This window comes from Nymphalis io, chromosome 9 (genome assembly GCF_905147045.1).
Source record: "Nymphalis io chromosome 9, ilAglIoxx1.1, whole genome shotgun sequence".
Taxonomy (NCBI): domain Eukaryota; kingdom Metazoa; phylum Arthropoda; class Insecta; order Lepidoptera; family Nymphalidae; genus Nymphalis; species Nymphalis io.
In genome coordinates, this window is record NC_065896.1 from 6364347 (window position 1) to 6383709 (window position 19363).

General features: G+C 30.4%; 2 protein-coding genes across 7 annotated transcripts; one reads left to right on the forward strand and one right to left on the reverse strand.

Moving 5' to 3' along the window:
• Positions 1-937: 937 nt before the first annotated feature.
• LOC126770714 (casein kinase I) lies at positions 938-13934 on the forward strand. 6 transcript variants are annotated; one of them, XM_050490233.1, is made up of 9 exons: positions 938-1001; positions 1143-1319; positions 1826-1936; positions 2316-2508; positions 3324-3466; positions 4361-4563; positions 5156-5315; positions 6616-6693; positions 10481-13934. In XM_050490233.1, exons 2-9 carry the CDS (start codon positions 1229-1231, stop codon positions 10576-10578), a joined length of 1077 nt encoding a protein of 358 aa, XP_050346190.1. In that variant the 5' UTR covers positions 938-1001; positions 1143-1228; the 3' UTR covers positions 10579-13934. The 6 variants fall into 6 exon arrangements, 4 of the variants coding, with proteins under 4 accessions (XP_050346190.1, XP_050346189.1, XP_050346192.1 ...); XR_007669484.1 differs by having other exon boundaries at positions 975-1319; positions 10481-12847; positions 13099-13934; XR_007669485.1 differs by having other exon boundaries at positions 975-1319; positions 10481-10717; positions 13099-13934.
• A 2-nt stretch (positions 13935-13936) lies between these two features.
• On the reverse strand, positions 13937-18395 carry LOC126770896 (uncharacterized short-chain type dehydrogenase/reductase y4vI-like). Its single transcript, XM_050490505.1, has 10 exons — positions 17957-18395; positions 17531-17783; positions 17230-17344; positions 16648-16850; positions 16240-16342; positions 15210-15342; positions 14785-15037; positions 14590-14704; positions 14156-14358; positions 13937-14076 (listed from the first exon to the last, which is right to left on the reverse strand). The coding sequence occupies exons 1-10, from the start codon at positions 18006-18008 to the stop codon at positions 13965-13967; spliced, it is 1542 nt and encodes a 513-aa protein (XP_050346462.1). The 5' UTR covers positions 18009-18395; the 3' UTR covers positions 13937-13964.
• Between the last annotated feature and the right edge of the window lie 968 nt (positions 18396-19363).

The window sequence follows — 19363 nt, forward strand, 5'->3', positions numbered from 1 at the left end:
GGGTCCGATATTCTGGTTAGTGCATAATATTTGTGTAATAAATTACCATGGTAACCAACTTGAAGCTTAATATTAGTAGTTTTATAACAATATATAATAATTTAATATTTATTACATACTACCTATTATAGATATTTTTAAGAACATCCTCTGTAGTCAGACAATTTTCCAAATGTCTAAGCTATTTCGATTGACCAACGTAAATGGATCGTCGTCTTGCTCTTGGCCACTATTCTGTATATTTTTTCGACTTGGTTGATGTTCATTCTTCGAATTATCCAATGAAATTTGGATCAATATCTTGGTGTACCTACCAGTCCAATTCGTTTTTTTTTACGTTAGATAGAGTGTTTATTGAGAAAGGCTATAAGGCTTCATAAAATTACAACTCACGGAGGCGGAGACCGACAGCTATCTGAAGGAGCTTAAATGTTGTTCGATAAAAATAATCGATACATTCTTAACTAAGTTATTTGATTTCTTTAGTTGATTTTGCAACGTGGGTCAAGTTACTAGCAAAAAAAAGTAGTGTATATCCCATACTTATGGGAACAAACCTTGGACCAAATCAATGAAAAGCTATTAAGTTTTTGTATCGACAAGCAGCCCAGATGTAATGATAGAGAAAATAGCTGATTAAGGAGCTTTTGTGAACAACGGAGGCAGTCTTTAATTATAATGGCAATTTATAATGTTAAAACTTTGGTCATAAATAATAACGTAACTTTTAATCACTTTATTAAGTATTATTAAACTTGTTTTAAAACAGTAATAAAAAAATCTAAAAAGATGAAATTTTAAATAAAAATTTATATATTATGTAAATTTACGATTTCTTCATTCATTTTTAATCTGTATTTGTCTTTTAATTTGAACGCGTCAAGAACGAACGAATGGTCAATTAACTTTAATATAATCTGTGAATGAGAAAACGCTAGAAAATGAGTATGAGATTGAGTTGAACGACTAGTGACTACTTGAGATACAAAAATTCCTCGTAGGTGCGTGTATGTAAAGTGAATAAGTTTGCTTTATATTATTTGTGAAAGAAATCTAGCGTAAATTATATTTTGCTGTTACTAAACAATAAGCAATTAATTAATGTTGAGTTAAAGTTAAATGTATTTTTCCCTTGTTTAAAGAGCTCAATTTAATAAAGATCTGCGTCTATCGCAAATATGGCCGTCCTGTAATGAATCGGTCAGTGATATTATAGTAATTTCACATAATGCAAAATTTGAAAATGGAGCTTCGTGTCGGTAATAAATACCGACTGGGCCGTAAAATCGGATCAGGATCATTTGGAGACATTTATTTAGGTAAGTTGAAAATGCAATTGTTGTAAACAAAGAAAGATGGTTACTATTGTAGGCCAGCTGCACTTTTTTTGTTTCGAAATAGCTGCAACTCCTTTCATGGAAATAATTATTAGATGACAAGGGATTTGTCTAAGAAACATGAACTTCATTTAATTTCAATATATTGCTTGTATTATTGTTTTTAAATAAATGATAACATGTGACTATTTAAACCTCATCTCTATATGTCACTTATTATTGATTGCAAATTTGCATTATTGGGTATAAAGTAATGGAAAATATGCGATTATTTAATTGTATTTAAGTTGCGAAAACTTATAGAAACTTCAAAATAAATTTGATTCTTCACAAAAAGTTGCCATGACAGCAGAGACATAAATTTTAACCTAATTAAAAATGAGTTCTAAATATTTAATATAGATTACGGACCAGGGCTAAATCAGTTTTATTTCAAACTTAACTTGTTATATGTGAATATGATCTAACAGATTTTTTTTTTTTTTTAGGAACAGATATAGTAACAAAAAAGGAAGTAGCTATCAAATTAGAATGCAAAAAAACGAGACATCCACAATTACACATAGAGAGTAAATTTTATAAACTTATGCAAGGAGGCAGTAAGTATATTATTATTTATACATTATTATATTGACATGAGATAACCTGTTCTATACTGTAACTTAATAAATATACTATTTTTCAAGTTAATACAAACAGCAGACACATTGCCATCAATGTTTGGCATTGAGTTTATACTGAATAAAATAAGTGTTTAAGGATCTGACTTTTTTTTCTATTTAATTTTAAAGTAAACAATCTTAGATTCAAATTATATAATATATGTATTTTTTTTTTATTATTCCTTCCTTCATTTGACTAACACAGTTGTTATGTTCTTTTTAAGATAATAGAATTTGAATACATATTTGTAATGTAATCAATTTTATATGATGTGATCAATTTTAATTAAACTACTACAATTTTATTTTTTAATAGTTGGTATACCTGCAATAAAGTGGTGTGGCTCAGAAGGAGACTACAATGTAATGGTAATGGAACTACTGGGTCCTTCCTTGGAAGATCTTTTCAACTTTTGTGCACGGCGTTTTTCCTTAAAGACTGTACTCTTTCTCGCTGATCAGCTTATCAGCCGCATTGAGGATATTCATTATAGAAGCTTCATACATAGGTATTCATTTAAAATATTTTCCTATTGTATAAATATTGTATGAGTTGTTTTTAATTCTTTTTGCTATAGAATAAAAATTTTTGGAACTGTAAAATCGGAATAAATGTTGTAATAATTTATAATAAGTTTTGTGTCATCGTATTTTGCGTTAAGTTAAATAATGGTCTTTTTCGTTCTGTGATCATAGGCTTGTCCTTTGACAGGAAAATAAAATGTAGCATTTTTTAACAATATTTACAAGTATGGCATTATTTTACCACCATTCAATGTTTTACTTTAATGAATGTTGTATTTAAGTTGTGATAAGATGCAATAACAGCAAATAATTACATGGTTTATTATGACGTAATTTCATCACATATTGTATTGTTTCTGTGTTATTTTGTAAACAGGCCTTAAAACAATTTATGTTAAAAGTATAAGTTTCATTGTTACTAATTTGGTTGTTTTTAAACAGTTCAAGACAACTTATGACATTTGTTACTCTGTATATATACATTTGATTCAGCAATATGCAATAAAATTGCAGCCTCATCTATAACATTCAGACATCTATGCATTGATATTTATGTCCATGGCAATTCATGTTTATACTTGATGCAGGTCATTCGACAGGTTAAAGATAACAGCAACAATTATGTCTGTCAAGTTGGCAGCGGTTAGTTCCACTGATTGTGCTTCATAGAAAGATTTTCTTAATTGATTAGATATGTATTTAATCATAATGCCTAGTAAATATGAATAATGGCACACTTTGATACAATTGTACTCTATAATATTGTTTTTTTAAATATTTAATATTATTTATTTTTCAGAGATATTAAACCGGACAACTTTTTAATGGGTCTCGGAAAGAAAGGGAATATAGTATACATTATAGATTTTGGATTAGCAAAGAAGTACAAAGACTCACGCACTAACCAACACATACCCTACAGAGAAAATAAAAACTTGACTGGTGAGGTCAATAATAGGATAAGCTATAATTGTTTTGGTTTGGACATTCCACCTGTTGGCATGTTTGTGTCTTAGTATACATTTCTTAATATTTGTTCCATGATAAAGTCATGTCCTTGCCATTTAAACCAGTTTTAATGTGATTTAATTATAATTAGTTCATATTAGTTCTCAGACATTTAGAATGATTATGTCAATATAAGTATATATGTGTGTCAGTGTTCTGTTTAATCAGGTCTGCATCTGATTTATTTACTGCTAAATACAAATAAGAATATGCACCCATTTTACATTGATCTATAGATTGTTTTTTTTTATATATTAAACCACAAAGTTTGCTTAATATTAAAATTAAATATGCATGAGCTCCTGCGCTTGTGACTAGTTAAAATTTTTTTTTTATTGTTTTGAAATTTAGATTTCCTATTAGATTTCCTTTAGGTAGCAAATAATTTACTGACTGAGAAAGTATTGTATTGTATTATATATAAGTTACTGCCATGGCGAGTTTCGTAGGCAATAAGTACAACTTCATGGCTTAAAAACGAGTTATTTTCGTCTTTGTGAAATGTTTATAAAACGTCCATACTTTATATACAACTAATTAGGAAACAATATAATAATTAGTTATTTGTTTATTTGATGTTTAACTTAATTTGTGTATATTACACGTCTTGTGCTCGGCGGTAAAGGAAAACATCGTGATTAAACATGCATGTCGATTATAATTCCTTCTATATTTGTATATGCCTAGTAACTTAAATTTTAAAAGAAGAAAAATATCTTTGCTTATCTGTTGGACATTTACTGATTGTTACTATATATCATGTTATGTTAGTTATTGACAAAAACTTAAATGATAACTCTAAAATGTACACATTACTCATTGTTCTAGGCACAGCAAGATATGCATCAATTAACACTCACTTAGGCATTGAACAATCTCGACGCGATGACTTGGAGTCTCTCGGATATGTCCTTATGTATTTCAACCGCGGTAGTTTGCCCTGGCAAGGTCTCAAAGCGGCAACAAAGCGTCAGAAGTACGAAAGGATATCGGAGAAAAAATTATCTACGCCATTTGACGAGTTGTGCAAAGTAAGTTCTTTATAATGTTAACCTTGGAAGATGGATGATTTCAAAATTAAAGTTCCAGGTGCTTATTTCTAATTACATATTTAAGATTTTAGTATATTTTAGTGCTAAATTTGACTGCAATTAGCTTAATTATTTAAAGATTAACAATGAAGAACTCCTGACCGACATGGCGGCTGCATAGCCGACTCAAGGGAGACTTGCCAATTGTGCAGGAGATATAGTGCACAAGTGTGCGCTAACCCAAGTGTACCCTATTCTTTGAATGTCACGATCCAATAGAACGACAAATCCGACACGAACGGAGAGAGTTAAGGGGCAGGATTATTACGTACTTTTCGAAGAAGATGAGTCTAAACACTGCGTTTCAGAATGCCGGACGACTACTGAAAATTTTATTATTAGTAATATCAATAACTTTTATGGTCCGACCCAGGACTTCGAAATCTGCACCCATTTAAGCTAGTTTAATAGAGCGACGAGGCATTTAAAACAAGATTAACAATATCTAGTGATTAAATATCATCCACCATTAAACTGATAATAATGTTTCCATACGGTATGACAGTCTTGTCAATTATATGTCGTTTTCTAGAACCATCCGACCGAGTTCCAGCTGTACCTGAAGTACTGCCGGCGACTGCGCTTCGAAGAGCGACCCGACTACGGCCACTTACGTCAACTTTTCCGCGCACTTTTCCACCGACAAAGATTCACTTACGATTTCGTTTACGACTGGAACATGCTCAAGTTTGGTACGTAGATTTTGATATTTCATCACAATACTGGATATCGCCTGCGGCTGTATTAACGATCCGAACATCAAGTGACGAAGCTAGAGGCGGGAACGCGGTACTCCTCCACTGCACTGATCGACGAATATTACTTTGAAACCATTTATTGACGAAACATCAAAACATTCCCGAGAACATAACACTTAAAATGCAATAATTGTAAACTGAATTACGTTTTTAGTAACTACAAAGGTGACTTCAAACGAAATATTAAATTTTTATTATCTGTGGCTGTGGAAATTATAATATATGTTCATCTGTAGTTTTGTGTGAAATGTTATTAATTTAATATGTGATTCAGGCATTTTTGTGTCAAATTATAGGTAGAGTTTAGTCATACAAATTACACAAAACGAAGCAGTTGGTGTGGCTTATTGATAGATGCGTCTTATAATACATTTGTATTATTATTATTATTATACATAGCTTTGTTATGTTTATTGATAAAGTGATGTTGACAAAACAGTCACTGAGTGTTGGTAAATTAATAAATATAAATTAATAATAAAAAAATAATTAATTTTAAATACACGGCGTGCAAGGCATGTGGATTTAACAGGATTAAGATATAAACTATATTTTCGCTATAAAAACCTGGGCTATAGTTGTCCCCACAACTTGCACAAGAGCTCTTGTATTAATTAAGCTATAACAAAAAAATGAATTTTGAAGGATAAAAATATATAACTAAGCTACAATTCGAAAGCTAAATTTTTTTCTAGTTTACTTCGCGTTAATTTATTTAAAATGCATTTTAAAATTTCATTTTAAAAATACCTTTTTAAAACTTCCTAACTGTAAAACAAACAAACAATATAATTAAGAGTGCTGAAAGAAATAAATAAATTTGTATTGAAAAAATAATTTGTTATCCTTAAATCACTAAACTCAATAAACGCTGAGAAACACGTCTAGGTCCTCGGTTTTGCCGTATTACTTTTTTAATTATTCTTTTCTAATTTTATGTTTTATTGAATATTTCTTTAATTTACTTTTAAAAAAGAAAACATCACTTGATATCTTCATTTTAAGCGGTGAAAAACGCTTACTTACTTCGTGCAGATTAATAAACTGTAAACATTATGAGGGTGTGACTGTAGATAATACGACTAAATTGTAAAGGTCCAAATTTGACTACGGAACCATAATATACATTTGTTTCACGATTATACGTCGTAATAGAATCAATATCGAGTTCTGTGACAATTTACGTTGAGAACGTTGCAAGTTTTTGTTTTCTATTTGTAATTAAATTTTACAGGACTCCCGCGTGTATATGTACATCCAATCGACCGCAATCAGACAAGACGTCAGGATCAAAAACAGGAACCAGTGAGCAGTATGTATCCGGCACATTTGATGCAAAAAGAACGCTATTTATTAGTTTAGTTTAATGGGTTCCGTAGTCAAATTCGTTTGTGTCCGCCCGTGTAGCCGTCACGCCTTCATAGATTCATAGATATTCATGTTTATCATTTATATGTAGGTTTAATATTGTAGGATTGTTCGAATTATTTTTATCGTTTTTAATCCACAGGTGTTGTTTATGTTTAATATATATATATATATATATATATATATATATATATATATATATATATATATATATATATATATATATATTTGAGGTTTTTTAGGCAATTAAAAGATTGAAAATTAATTTCAATGACCGTGTCTAGCATTCTTAATTTATATTCTTATACATTATAATAAAAGAAAATGTACGTAGTCGATCTTATTTCGACAACTTTCAATAAAAACGTATAATAGAGACGAGGTGTACACCGTCATCGTACAGTCGCTTACGAATAAAATAGATACAAAGTCACATGCAAATGTTTTTGTTCTGTGTAATTTGTATTACGGAACCCGCAACTGTGTTGCCCGCCATGGATTTGCCTGAATTATTTTAGTATAATTAATATCGACAACAATAAATATATGACTTCTAGTGAAGTATACTAAGTATGCAAGTCACACACCTATTAAAATTAATGTTTTCGTTAAAATATTACATTTTATGAGTAATATTAACATTATCAAATATATTTTCATTCGATTAGAAAGTTTCGTTACAGGATGGACATAGACTGTAATATACTATGGTTATATATATTTTTTAAATAGCTTATTATGAATGCATCCATAATGCTGACATAACAAATTCAGGAAAACTTTGTATTTAGGATTAGGATTGTTAGGTAACGCAACAGCGTAACTATGTTTTGCAAATAACTAACAGTAGCCATTTTTATGTATAAAAAGTTGAAAAAAATTAACGCCATTATTTATTCGTCAAACACCAAATAAATAACACATTAACTTTAAACATATTCTGTAATATTTGGACCGGTTGTCGTATAGATATTGTACAAGTTATTTGAGTAAACGCGTGGAAAAGAAGTCATAAAGCAAACGGTCCAATGGTATTTTATAGTACTTGTTTATATATCATTTTTTAAATGAAGACTTTGTGAAATGTTTACTTTACCCGTACGAACTCGAACGGATAAATGGTACATATATTGTTTGTGGGTATTCAATTTCGCGTTCTTTCATTTATTACTTTAAATTTTTAACTATTATCCACTAAGTAGTATACTATTATTAGCGGACTTCGAAAAAGAAGGATGTGTTTTTTGACATTGCGTATATCGTAACTCGTAAATGCAGATTTTTAACAAATATATAATATGAATTGTAGGGTTCTAAAATGTATTTACATTTAGATTAATTTCTTTTCTCATATGTTTGCTTTTATTCAGTATTATTGTCCGCGTAGATTTTACTTTGCCATGGTCTAGACTTTGGATCTATGGAGGGGGGGGGGGAAAGCTTTTATAGAACGAATATTTTTTTTAAAAGCCATTTGATATTTTTAAGCAATAATAAAAAATAAAATAACATTCTTGTTTTGCCGTCTAGGTTGTTCGTTTCTTGTCAATACGCTAATAAATTTAGATAACTATAAACATAAAATAGTTTTAAATTTATTGATAACAATGAAGTAATTCTATTCAAATTTATTTATAAGTTTATGCATTAATTTCATTTTAAAATAATGTTCTAAAATCAAGAATCGATTTATTCGAATAAAAAATAATACTTAAATATCTATGTTTCTGTACAATTGCACATAAACAATCAAAGTGTTGCGGTATTGTAATTTAAAGTAATTTAGTAAATATTATTTAAATATCTAAAGCATACACTAGTGCAAATAAAATTGACATATTATTTGAAGTTTTTGTGATGCGCGACCATTTGCACGTAGACAATTAGACGTCAGGCAGAATGAAAAACTAAAAACAACACGGGCCTGCACCTACACTCGTTTTCATTTCAATAAATCTTTGTTGTATATTTTGCGTGTACGGAAGAAAACTTTAAAACGGTACAGGTTGAATTCCCGAACAATGTTTCTTCAGACGGTTTTTTTTTTAATTATTTGGAGTTCTTTAATATTATCTGGTTTTATTTATGGCAAATTATTTATAGTTTTGGGCTATGTTATATCGATTAAAAAAAGCAAATCTCCAGCGTGGAATTCAGTATGCGAAGAAAATTCTTAAAAATCTGTCATTTTAATTTACATTATACCTATGTGAATTACGTATATAAAATTTTAATTAAATAGTCGTGATTGTCTAAAATAAAAATATGGTAATGGTGACTGGCATATAGCCATATTAAGTTAAAAAGTTATTTTGAAATAATAGATATACACTTTACTTCACTTCAGACAATTTTCAGTCCATCCAACGTTCATTTACTATTAAAATCTAATCATAATATTATCTTCTACAGACATAGTAGACTGACTTTATAAAAAAAACAATAAACAAATACGAGCCGCGTACGATGAAGTTATGATATTACGTTAGAAATGAAAATATAAGGTATGATCCAAATTTAATAATAAAATCGGGTATTTCTATTGGCCATGAATATCTAAAAAAAGTATAGTTACTAGTAAAAAAAATCATAAATACACTCATATTTCGGAACAACATTAATAGATTTAATCCGAACATTTAAAAAACGAAGTCATCAAATCTGCCCTGAAAAAATGTCCACCAGCCACATGTGGCTTGACATTCACTAATTCGAACTTCACTAATTCGTCATAACGAATTAGTGAAGTTCGGCATGTGTTTGTGGAACCTTCAATGTTCCACGAACACATGCCTACAATCAACACGCAGGAAGCTTAAGCTAAGCGGAACATACACAGAAAACGAGCAACGAGATCTGGATAGTCTCTCACATTGATGAAAATATAAAAAAGTCGAAGATCTACTGACCGCAGAAGTTATTTTTCCACATAACAAAAAAATGAGCAAATATTGTATATTACCAGGCTGCTCGGGAGACATTTTTGGCTCTTTATAAGCCCTCATGAACAACGATGCATGAGATTATGGACTCCGTGTTTTGGGGTGTAGAGGGAGTTCTAAGGTCAGAATACCTAGAAAAGAAAGCTACTATTACATAGTCTTGCTACCATACAAGTAAAGAGGTTGGGGAATGTCATCCAAGCCACATGGCGAGGGCTGCGATTCATACCCACATAACTCACGTGAATTTTTATTGAGAATCCTACGTATAGGACACGTTTAATTTAGATTCAGTTCGTAAAATCAGGAACGATTCGTATGGCAATTTAGTATTGTCAGTCGAAAAGTACCGAACAACCACGCCCAGGGTGGACCAAGAGGATGTGATTGATTTGGGTGATTAAATTCTGTTTAAAAACAAAACTGATGGTATAAGTTTATTAAAATATTGAGTAATAAATTAAATTAATAAACACTGTTTTATGTCGAGCACTATCATTGACAGCCCCCTTGTACATCGTCTTTTAATAAGACAATCTAATACCATACGCATCAAATGCGTATGTCTCACGTGTTGTTGACTTTTTCCGTATACCTTTTAATATAAACTATTTAATTGTAAGAATTTTACGTTGACGGAGCCGTGAACATCAGCCAAAATAAATCTATGCAAATCGATTACTTGAAATTCTACAAATTTTTATAGAATCTGTATTTGACCCTTTTAAAATTAGGGGTTTATGACATATATAAATGAACAGTGAATATAAATGAACCGTGTCTCCGCAGCGCCGACGGCGGGCGCGGCGAGCGCGGCGGGCGCGGGCGCGGGCGCGGCGGGCGCGGCGCCGGCGGGCGCGGTGGCGGCCGTGTCGGAGCGCCGGTGAGCACGCCGCTCGCCGCGGACTCGCCACCCGCGCCTCTCGCGACGGCGCGCACAGGCCGCGGCGCACACGCCGCTCTCACAGGAATTGAAGCGATCGAGTCCCCGAATGCATGTTCAGTGTTAAACTAAGGATTAATTTTGTACGCATTCATGTTAACGTTCATATATTGTAAATTATTCTTAGACGAATCGACTGGCAGGACTCGTTTCCGCGACGTCTCGTTCCGCGGTGACTCGTTTAAGCGTAGCTAGCTGTTAGGCCTATCCGTACGTCTATTGTACTTCATGCTCAGTTATATTTAGATGTAAGGAACTTTAAATATATGAACGAGAGTAGCGTGTACGTCGTCGATTCGACTTGTGTATTATAAAAGTGTAGCCCGAGAGAGTAGGTTCGGACGCTTCGCGCGGCGCACATGCGATGTGACATGTGACTACACCGACGAAAGCATTTATTGAGAAAATCTTGACTCTAAAGTGGTCTTATCCGTTGCCTTGCATCCCATAAATTATGAATATTCTTAAAGCCAATTCAAGAAGTGCTGTATAGTATTGCAACAAAATATTTTCATTACTTTACTTATATTATAGTCAATCGGTTGTACGATTTAAAATTGCTACTCCTTAGTTATCTTCTGTTTTAAGATGGGAGTTCATGTGCAATATGGTTAATTTTCTTTAAATTTTGTCTTCCATTTTCTTATTAACGAATACTAATATAGTTTTCGAGTTTTCTAAATTTATGTTAACTTAAATGAACCATGTAAATCATTTGACACGTCCAGCCACTGCCATAGGTTTAAATTAGGTAAGTTTTTGGAAAAAACAGTCATTTTCTGTTAGTTTCATAGCGAAGTTTGCTTTTTTTATTGTGGAAGACAATGTTGTTTAGTACTCTTTAATTGGCTGTATTTTAGCTTAAACAGGAACACATTCCTAATTCAAACCTATACATCTTAACTAAATAACTTTGATCTCATGTGAATTACCAAAATCTTTCACCTATGTAACTTATTTCGTAAACTGCATGCATAATATTAAGGGCAGATTATCTGACAAATATAATTACAATATAAACAGAATGTATGACAAATGTATTGGATTAATAATTACATTTGTCGACAATTATTATATGACAAATTGGTTATCATTAGATTTGTAGTTGTTTGTAAGATATTCACCCTACATACTTGCGTCGGTAATTCCAATATCATGTCATAATATTTTAAACTAGATCAAAACTGGAAGTCAAACCAAAATGCTATATTACTCGAGGTGGAATTAAAATTATTCTATCTTTTGATTTTAAGTACAATGTTTGATACGAATTTGTAATAAGAAAAAACAGCATTAAAATTACTATTGATACAATACTTGATCACTCTATGTAATTATTTTATTACTACAACTGTTCTATTTAAACCAAATACTTGATTGAAAATAAAAATGTTTTATCAAATACATTTATACCAAGTTAGGTTCGTATGTCATATTTTTTTTAATAATTTCTGACTGTTATTTATTGTATTGCTAAAATTTAATCATTTATCACATGTATGTACATAGCAAATAAATGATTAGATAAATTATATACGGTATTATTGTCAGGATCATTTAAAATTAAAAAGTATATATATATAATTTTATATATTCGGCATTATTGTATAAGTTTAAAAGACGGTGTTTGTATATTGATGATTTACAAAATCTTTGCTTAATATAATTAGTTAATTTCATGACGATATAATATATATAGCTTAGGTTTTTGTATTATAAAGCGAAAATGTAAAGAAAATATAATTTTCATTTTTTATTAAGAAAATGTTGTACTGGCTTAATCCCAAATTGTGATCTATGACTTAACTTATTCCAAACACACTACGAATTGCCTTTACGCTTTTATAATCTGTGGCAATATGATTGTGTAATAGTATAAGTCGACAGTTTTTCAGATTGGATGTGTGCGAAGAATCATTAGATTAAAATCATCCATCTCTAATATGACTGAGAATTAGGTTCAATTTTATGTAAATATAATATTAAAATTAGTATTTCGTTAAATGATTGGATTAACGGAGCAGGATAATATGTCCTGTTTTTAAGCTATTCCATAAGGTTTTAGTTGTTTAATAAAGTTCGCATTGTATTTAGTAATTTGTTTGAAAATAGCACATCGAAAGATTAATTGTGTTGTGAAACATATTCTAGCGAGTTATGTCGTCTTCTGTCGATACTACGGAATATGTCTGCCACTTCTAACTTTGGTAATTGTAAGTTTAGTCATCAGTATTTTTAGCATTTTTTTTTTATTCCGAGTTTCCTAACTTGCGTTCGAATTTAATTCACATGAAATAATAAAAACTATTTTTTTTCTATATATGCAGCCAGGTGCCTATTGTTCAGTATTGGCATGTTTAAGTGTGACCGCTATATTAATAATAATGGAAGTTAGGATGTTATTAATACCCAAATATATTTTAATGATATTGTTTACTAATACTTATAGACACGTTTATTTTAGACAGGTTAAGATTAAACATCCCATCGGGGGAAAATGATATTTGTGCTGACGGCATGGACTCTCATTGGCGATGAAGTCTCTTTGAGTTAAAGCTGGTCCAACCAACAGTCACGTGACGGGAGTGATACAGCGGGCATCTCGCGTGTTAGTGAGTGCGTGTGCTTGATGTAGTGTGAAGTGCTGTACTGTGCATTTCAGCGAACAATTCGCGACGCGACAAGGTCATGACTTTCACTGAGTGTCCGCTATGGTAGACAAAAGACTATTATCGACTTAATTTTGTATATAATTATTGTGACACTGATGTCTAAGTAGTAAGGTACTTGGTTAAGTCAGGTACACTGTTTTTTTACAATATTCTAGATAAATAAATATTATATTAATATTACGTAACTGTTCTGTAAATCTTAATTGCTCCCGTTGTTTCCGTAGCTGAGCGTCGTGTACAGCTTTGTATTGATAACTCCTCGTATGGTCTTAGACATCAGTGATCGGAGACTATTGCAAAAGGAGGGAATGAATCAGTAGCCGTAGGATAAGAGAATTAGACAATGAAAGCTTTTAATGGATTTAATAAATTCTAAATTTAAGGGTAAGGGGAAGTGTTCCCTCCATTTTGAATATATTATACTAATATGTGAAATGTAATACGTCTTGTATCTCAATGATGTTTGATTTACGTTATGTGGTCGTGTTTCTTTACGCAATCTGTATATGCTGGCCCATGTAGCTTAGCATATTAATATGCTTTTATTACATAAATTTATTATGCTTGCATTGTTTTCTACGTCCAGTATGTATTGATTCCTTTGGCACAATAAACTGAATAAAATAAACATTTGAAATTGTATTTATTTATTAAACTGTTATGTTGCAAGAAAACCTCCATCCACAGGCAGTTGAACGCCAGTGATCATAGTAGATTTATCGCTGAGAAGAAACACGATTGCGTTCGCCGCTTCTTTTACTTCACCGAATCTGTCAACATCGTAGGCATATCAATTAAGTAAATAGTGCTATGTAAATAAATTGTTTTGTGTAAATATTGACTTCTCACCTTCCTAATGGTATTTTTGTAAGCATAGCTTGGGCTTTCTGGGGATCCGCCCATGCCCGTCTTCCCAGTTCCGTCAGGATTACTGTGGGGTTAATTGCATTAACTCGTATGCCGTATGAACCTAGCTCTAATGCCATAACTTGTGTCATAGAATCTACAGCACCCTTGGACGCAGAATAAGCCAAGTGATCTTTTATTGCTGCCTGTTGATTATTGTAATATTACTTACTATAATATTTAAAAAAAAACATAATACATATTATTTTTAAGAGCATGCTTCAGGATCATATTTAGTAACGGGTTAATTTGTTTAACTTAATTCAGAACAAGTCAAATAAGAATTACATTATTATTTCATTATGGCTAATTAAAATAAAAAGTAAAGGTAGGATAATAATGCTATAAAATTTTGTTTATAAGCTAATATTGCTTACTTTTGATGTTTGAGATGATATATTAACTATAGACCCCTTTATACCATTTTCTATCATTTTCTTTGCTACTATTTGGCTGACGTTAAGAATAGCTTTTACATTAACAGTCATAGTTCTGGAATTTAGAAAAAATTAAATTGTAATAATATTTCTAATTTCTTCATATCGTACAATGTATAAAATATATTTACTTACTCATCGAAAACATTTGAGGAGCATTCTAAGAATGGCTCGTTGTTTATAAAACCGGCACAATTAACTAAGCCGTGGAAAATACCTAGGGAATCTACCACTTGTCGTGTTTTGTCCCAGTCCCGGAGGTCAACGCACGCTATTTCTATGGACGGGTATTCGTTTTTCATTGCTGCTAAATTATCTGCTTGATGCGATAACGCGACAACTTTGGCACCTAGTCGCCATAATTCTAAAACTGTTCCTTTACCGATTCCTGTTTAACGATTACGAAAGTAGATGTTATTTCATTAATATATTTGAAAGTATATACAAGCTTTAAAAAAACATTTAAAAAAATAACCGTTAAGAAACAAATAATTAGTTGATATTCAATATATCACGAACGATATTAATTATGACAAAAAAGTAAGACTTGTGCATGTTACCTTGACATCCTCCTGTAATTAATATTCTTTTTCCTTCAAAATATTTGTTCATCTTCAAAACTTGTTTTACAAAGTAATGTGAACTATACCTATTTATTTTATCTTTGTTTCGCTTAAATATACTTATCTGTAATCACTGACCTCAAACGTGTATAAAAGTTAAGCTCCGGCGCGATAAGCGCGGACATATTTAATAACATTCGTGCCGCGCGTCATTATTATTCAAAACAAGACTCACGTTGCCTGTTGACTATATAGGTATCAATGTTTCGAGGAATAATATTATATGAAAATATGTACCTACTTATACATTAAAAATAATACTTGAACATGTTACTATAAGATACATTGCTTTATTATTTAGTCTAATATATTTGAATCAAAAATAAAACACTACCTTTGTAAACAAATTGTATTTTTTTTAAAACAAAATATTTTAACATATCATGGCTTTTTATTTTAATGTTATCAATAAAAAAAGTATTAAAATAAAACAATGTTATATATTCAATAAAGTTTTGAAAATACATAAATCAAAATTATGTCCATTAAATTCCTTAATTTTATTATATTTAAAAATAAGAATCAAACAAACCAGATCTACCAAGTTTGCATTTGTTTAAAGATTACAAAGTCACACCCATCATAAATGGTTCTATTTCTTTTCTTTAGATCAACTTATTACCTTATTTAGACATCATAATTTTTTATGTTAGAGAAAATTTCTTAAGTAATTTTTTAAATTATAATATAAAATATCTTGAAAAACATGGCATACAAAATAGTAAGTTAAAGGCACTAATTATTTATGATAATAAATGCTTGTTATAGAAATCTATAATATATAATTTATTCAATGAAATATTCAAACCAATATTACTTTCTTTGGTACTTATGTTACTATTAACAATAAAAGGTAATAATTAACAGATCTCACAGAAATATACAAGAAAAAAATGAATAAAAAAATGTTTAAAGGAACATTTCAAGTCCTACATCTTTGGTTCTTAAGTACAAAAAATTATGTAGCAAGAAAGCCACCATCAATAGGCAATTCTACACCATTTATCATGCTGGATTTTTCACTTAGTAGAAAAACAACTGCATTGACCACTTCAGACACTTCTCCGAATCTGAAATAATTAAAACATTTTTTTATTTTTCATATTATAATATCTATACATATACATAAATATATATGTATATAAAATAATAATTGATTAATAATTATCATCATGTATATTATAAGCAATTTAATTTGATTAATTAGTTTATTTTAAAACTATAAATATAGATAGAAAAATCTATTATTACAAAGTCCTTAAGAGCAAAGAATGTAAACATATTTATATTATAAATACTTAATCATATAAAATATGAGAAGCTATTTGAGAGAGTTACCGTTGTTAGTACTAGTTGATTAGAAAATATGTCTCACCTTCCGAGTGGTATTTTTGCTAGCATTTCAGAACTCTTTACAGGATCAGACCAACCCACTTTTGCCATGGCAGTCATAATCACAGTTGGATTAACAGAATTAACCCTTATTCCATAAGGACCCAATTCTAAGGCCATAGAACGAGTTAGGGCATCTAAGGCAGCTTTTGAAGCACTATAAATGGCATGGTCTTTTAAAGCAGCCTGGAAAACATTTATTAAATAAATTACTGGTCAAAATCATTACATTATCATTGCTGCTATCACTTATGAGACTCATTCAAATTCATAAATTATATATATTTGTAGTGTTACAAATTTGTCAAATCTAAATTAGGGTTGAAATTGATAAAATGAAATTTTTAATGCAACTATATTTGATAAGATAGTATATTTAAGATTTTTTTTTGAAATAATTATATCACAAACACAGGAGTTCCATGTCAATTTTTATCAATATTAAGACATATCAATATGATTTTATCTAAACATATGTAATTCTAGCTGTACAAGCAATATGAATGTAACAAATGTGTAGATAATGGTAAGCTCTTTGATAACAACTATAATACTAATACTATACCTTTGAGGCCTGCGAAGATATGTTTACTATAGTACCAGGAATCTTCTTTTCGACCATTTTTCTAGCAATTACTTGGCTTACATTTAACACAGCTTTTACATTGACATCAAATGTCCTGAAATTATAAGAAAATTAACTGGAGCTTTTTATTATATTGAATGTTAATAAGTTTATTAAATTTCTGATTACCCATATTTTAAAGTTAACTTAAATATTCTTACATAAATTACTGATTTTAGTGTAGCATGATAACTCACTCATATAATCTCTAATTCATTCAATTATTGGGCAGAAAACATACTTATTAAAGTCAGCAGGAGAACAGGTCAAGAATGGGTCACAAATGGCAACAGCAGCATTGTTCACTAATGCATCAAAATGTCCTAATGATTCAACCACTTCTCTGGTTTTGTCCCAATCAGCAATATCTACATCCACAATATCTATAGATGGATATTCACTTTGTAAACTTTCTAAGTGACTTCTTGTTCTGGATAATGCAACTATGTTGGCTCCAGCTCTCCACAGTTCGACAGCAATACCTCTGCCTATGCCTAAAATTCAATAGTTAGGTATAATTGTAACCAAAGTTTTAATTGTCTAGTGCGTATATTGTCGGCTTGATATTTAATACTGATTTTTTACAATATTGGAATGATATATATTATTTCACACCTAATGTAGTAAATTAATCCATAATAAAATATAATTCATTCATTTTACTAACCTTGTCCAGCACCGGTGACAAGTATACGTTTCCCTTTAAATGAGATTTCCATTTTTTATAATTAATTAGATTAAGAATTTTTCTTAAAAGATCTTCGATCAATACATGTAACCGAGTTTTATCACTGCTTAGCTTAATTCCCCATTATGTGACGTGATATTAGACTTTTAAATTGTTTAGAGAAGATAAGTTTTTTATAAATGTAGAATATTTTAAGGTGCAATGTTATTTTAAAAAAAAGAGAATTTTCGCACTTTTGACACTTTTAGGCGAATGTGTAATGAACCGACAGTCCCATACTCGGTAGTCGGTAGTGGGTACCTAGTTTAACTCTAATCGTAATCTCTTACTATAGTCAAAGAGTTCAAAGACTAAAGAGTGTTAAAAACAGAGACAGAAACTAATAGACCAAGGGGCCGTGAAGCCGCGATTGAGACAGAGATAGTTTGTCAAAGTGTGCGTATAATGTTGCTGTATAATAGTAACTGCATTCCCTGTTTTGGGAAATAAATAATTTTCAGGATTTAATTACAACAAAATGAGGTTATTAAATTTTACTTTTTAATATTTATTATACATTTTTTTAAATTTGATATATATATACAAATATTTTTTTGTTTTTCATCTACACCCAAAAACCGTTGCATTGTTTGTTTTTGTTTTCGTTATCAATAGTACTTCAGCATCTTTATATGGTATTAGATTAGCATATTGCTCTCTGAACCGCTAGACTCAGCCTTTGGGCTAAGTACTACTAACTATTAATAAACACTCAATTAAATTATTAATAAAAAATGGTTGCCATATATATTTCTACGTTAACCTCTCTCTCGAACTCTCTCTCGACTCAGAATCTAATAATATTATAAATTCATTAAGAATGTTAAATAATGCTGTCATTAGGAAATTATAAATAGGAGAACGAATAAATTCAAATAACATATTTATATATAACGAAACACTTTAGGCTATTATTGGACTCCGTATTTATTCGTTTACATTGTCGACGAGTCGATAGTTTTTATCGAAAATCGGGACATTTTTTTAACTGACGCTGGCAACACTTACATGATAATTAATTATAGGTTATGAATGATAAAAACTGGAAAATCCTAAATATTATCTTTAGGATTTTAATTCAAAATGAGGTTCCGTCATGCTATGGCATAAATAAATATCACTGAGAAACTATATTTAGGGACAAAACCATCGTACTTACCCGTGAAAACACACGCCGGTGAATTTCTTGTTGCTATCACTTTAACATGAAATTGTACGACATTATAAAGTGCTTCGTTATATATAAATAGGTTATTTTAATTTATTCGTTCTCCTATTTATAATTTCCTAATGACAGCATTATTTAACATTCTTCATGAATTTATAATATTATTAGATTTCGAGTCA

Coding starts and splice junctions, on each gene's coding strand:
- LOC126770714 (XM_050490233.1), top strand. CDS start 1,229: ATGCAAAATTTGAAAATGGAGCTTCGTGTCGGTAATAAATACCGACTG. Junction 4,564..5,155: donor CATTTGACGAGTTGTGCAAA/GTAAGTTCTTTA, acceptor GTCGTTTTCTAG/AACCATCCGACCGAGTTCCA. Junction 6,694..10,480: donor AAAACAGGAACCAGTGAGCA/GTATGTATCCGG, acceptor GTGTCTCCGCAG/CGCCGACGGCGGGCGCGGCG.
- LOC126770896 (XM_050490505.1), bottom strand. CDS start 18,008: ATGGAAATCTCATTTAAAGGGAAACGTATACTTGTCACCGGTGCTGGA. Junction 17,784..17,956: donor TGTCACCGGTGCTGGACAAG/GTTAGTAAAATG, acceptor ATTGAATTTTAG/GCATAGGCAGAGGTATTGCT. Junction 17,345..17,530: donor TCTCCTGCTGACTTTAATAA/GTATGTTTTCTG, acceptor TTATAATTTCAG/GACATTTGATGTCAATGTAA.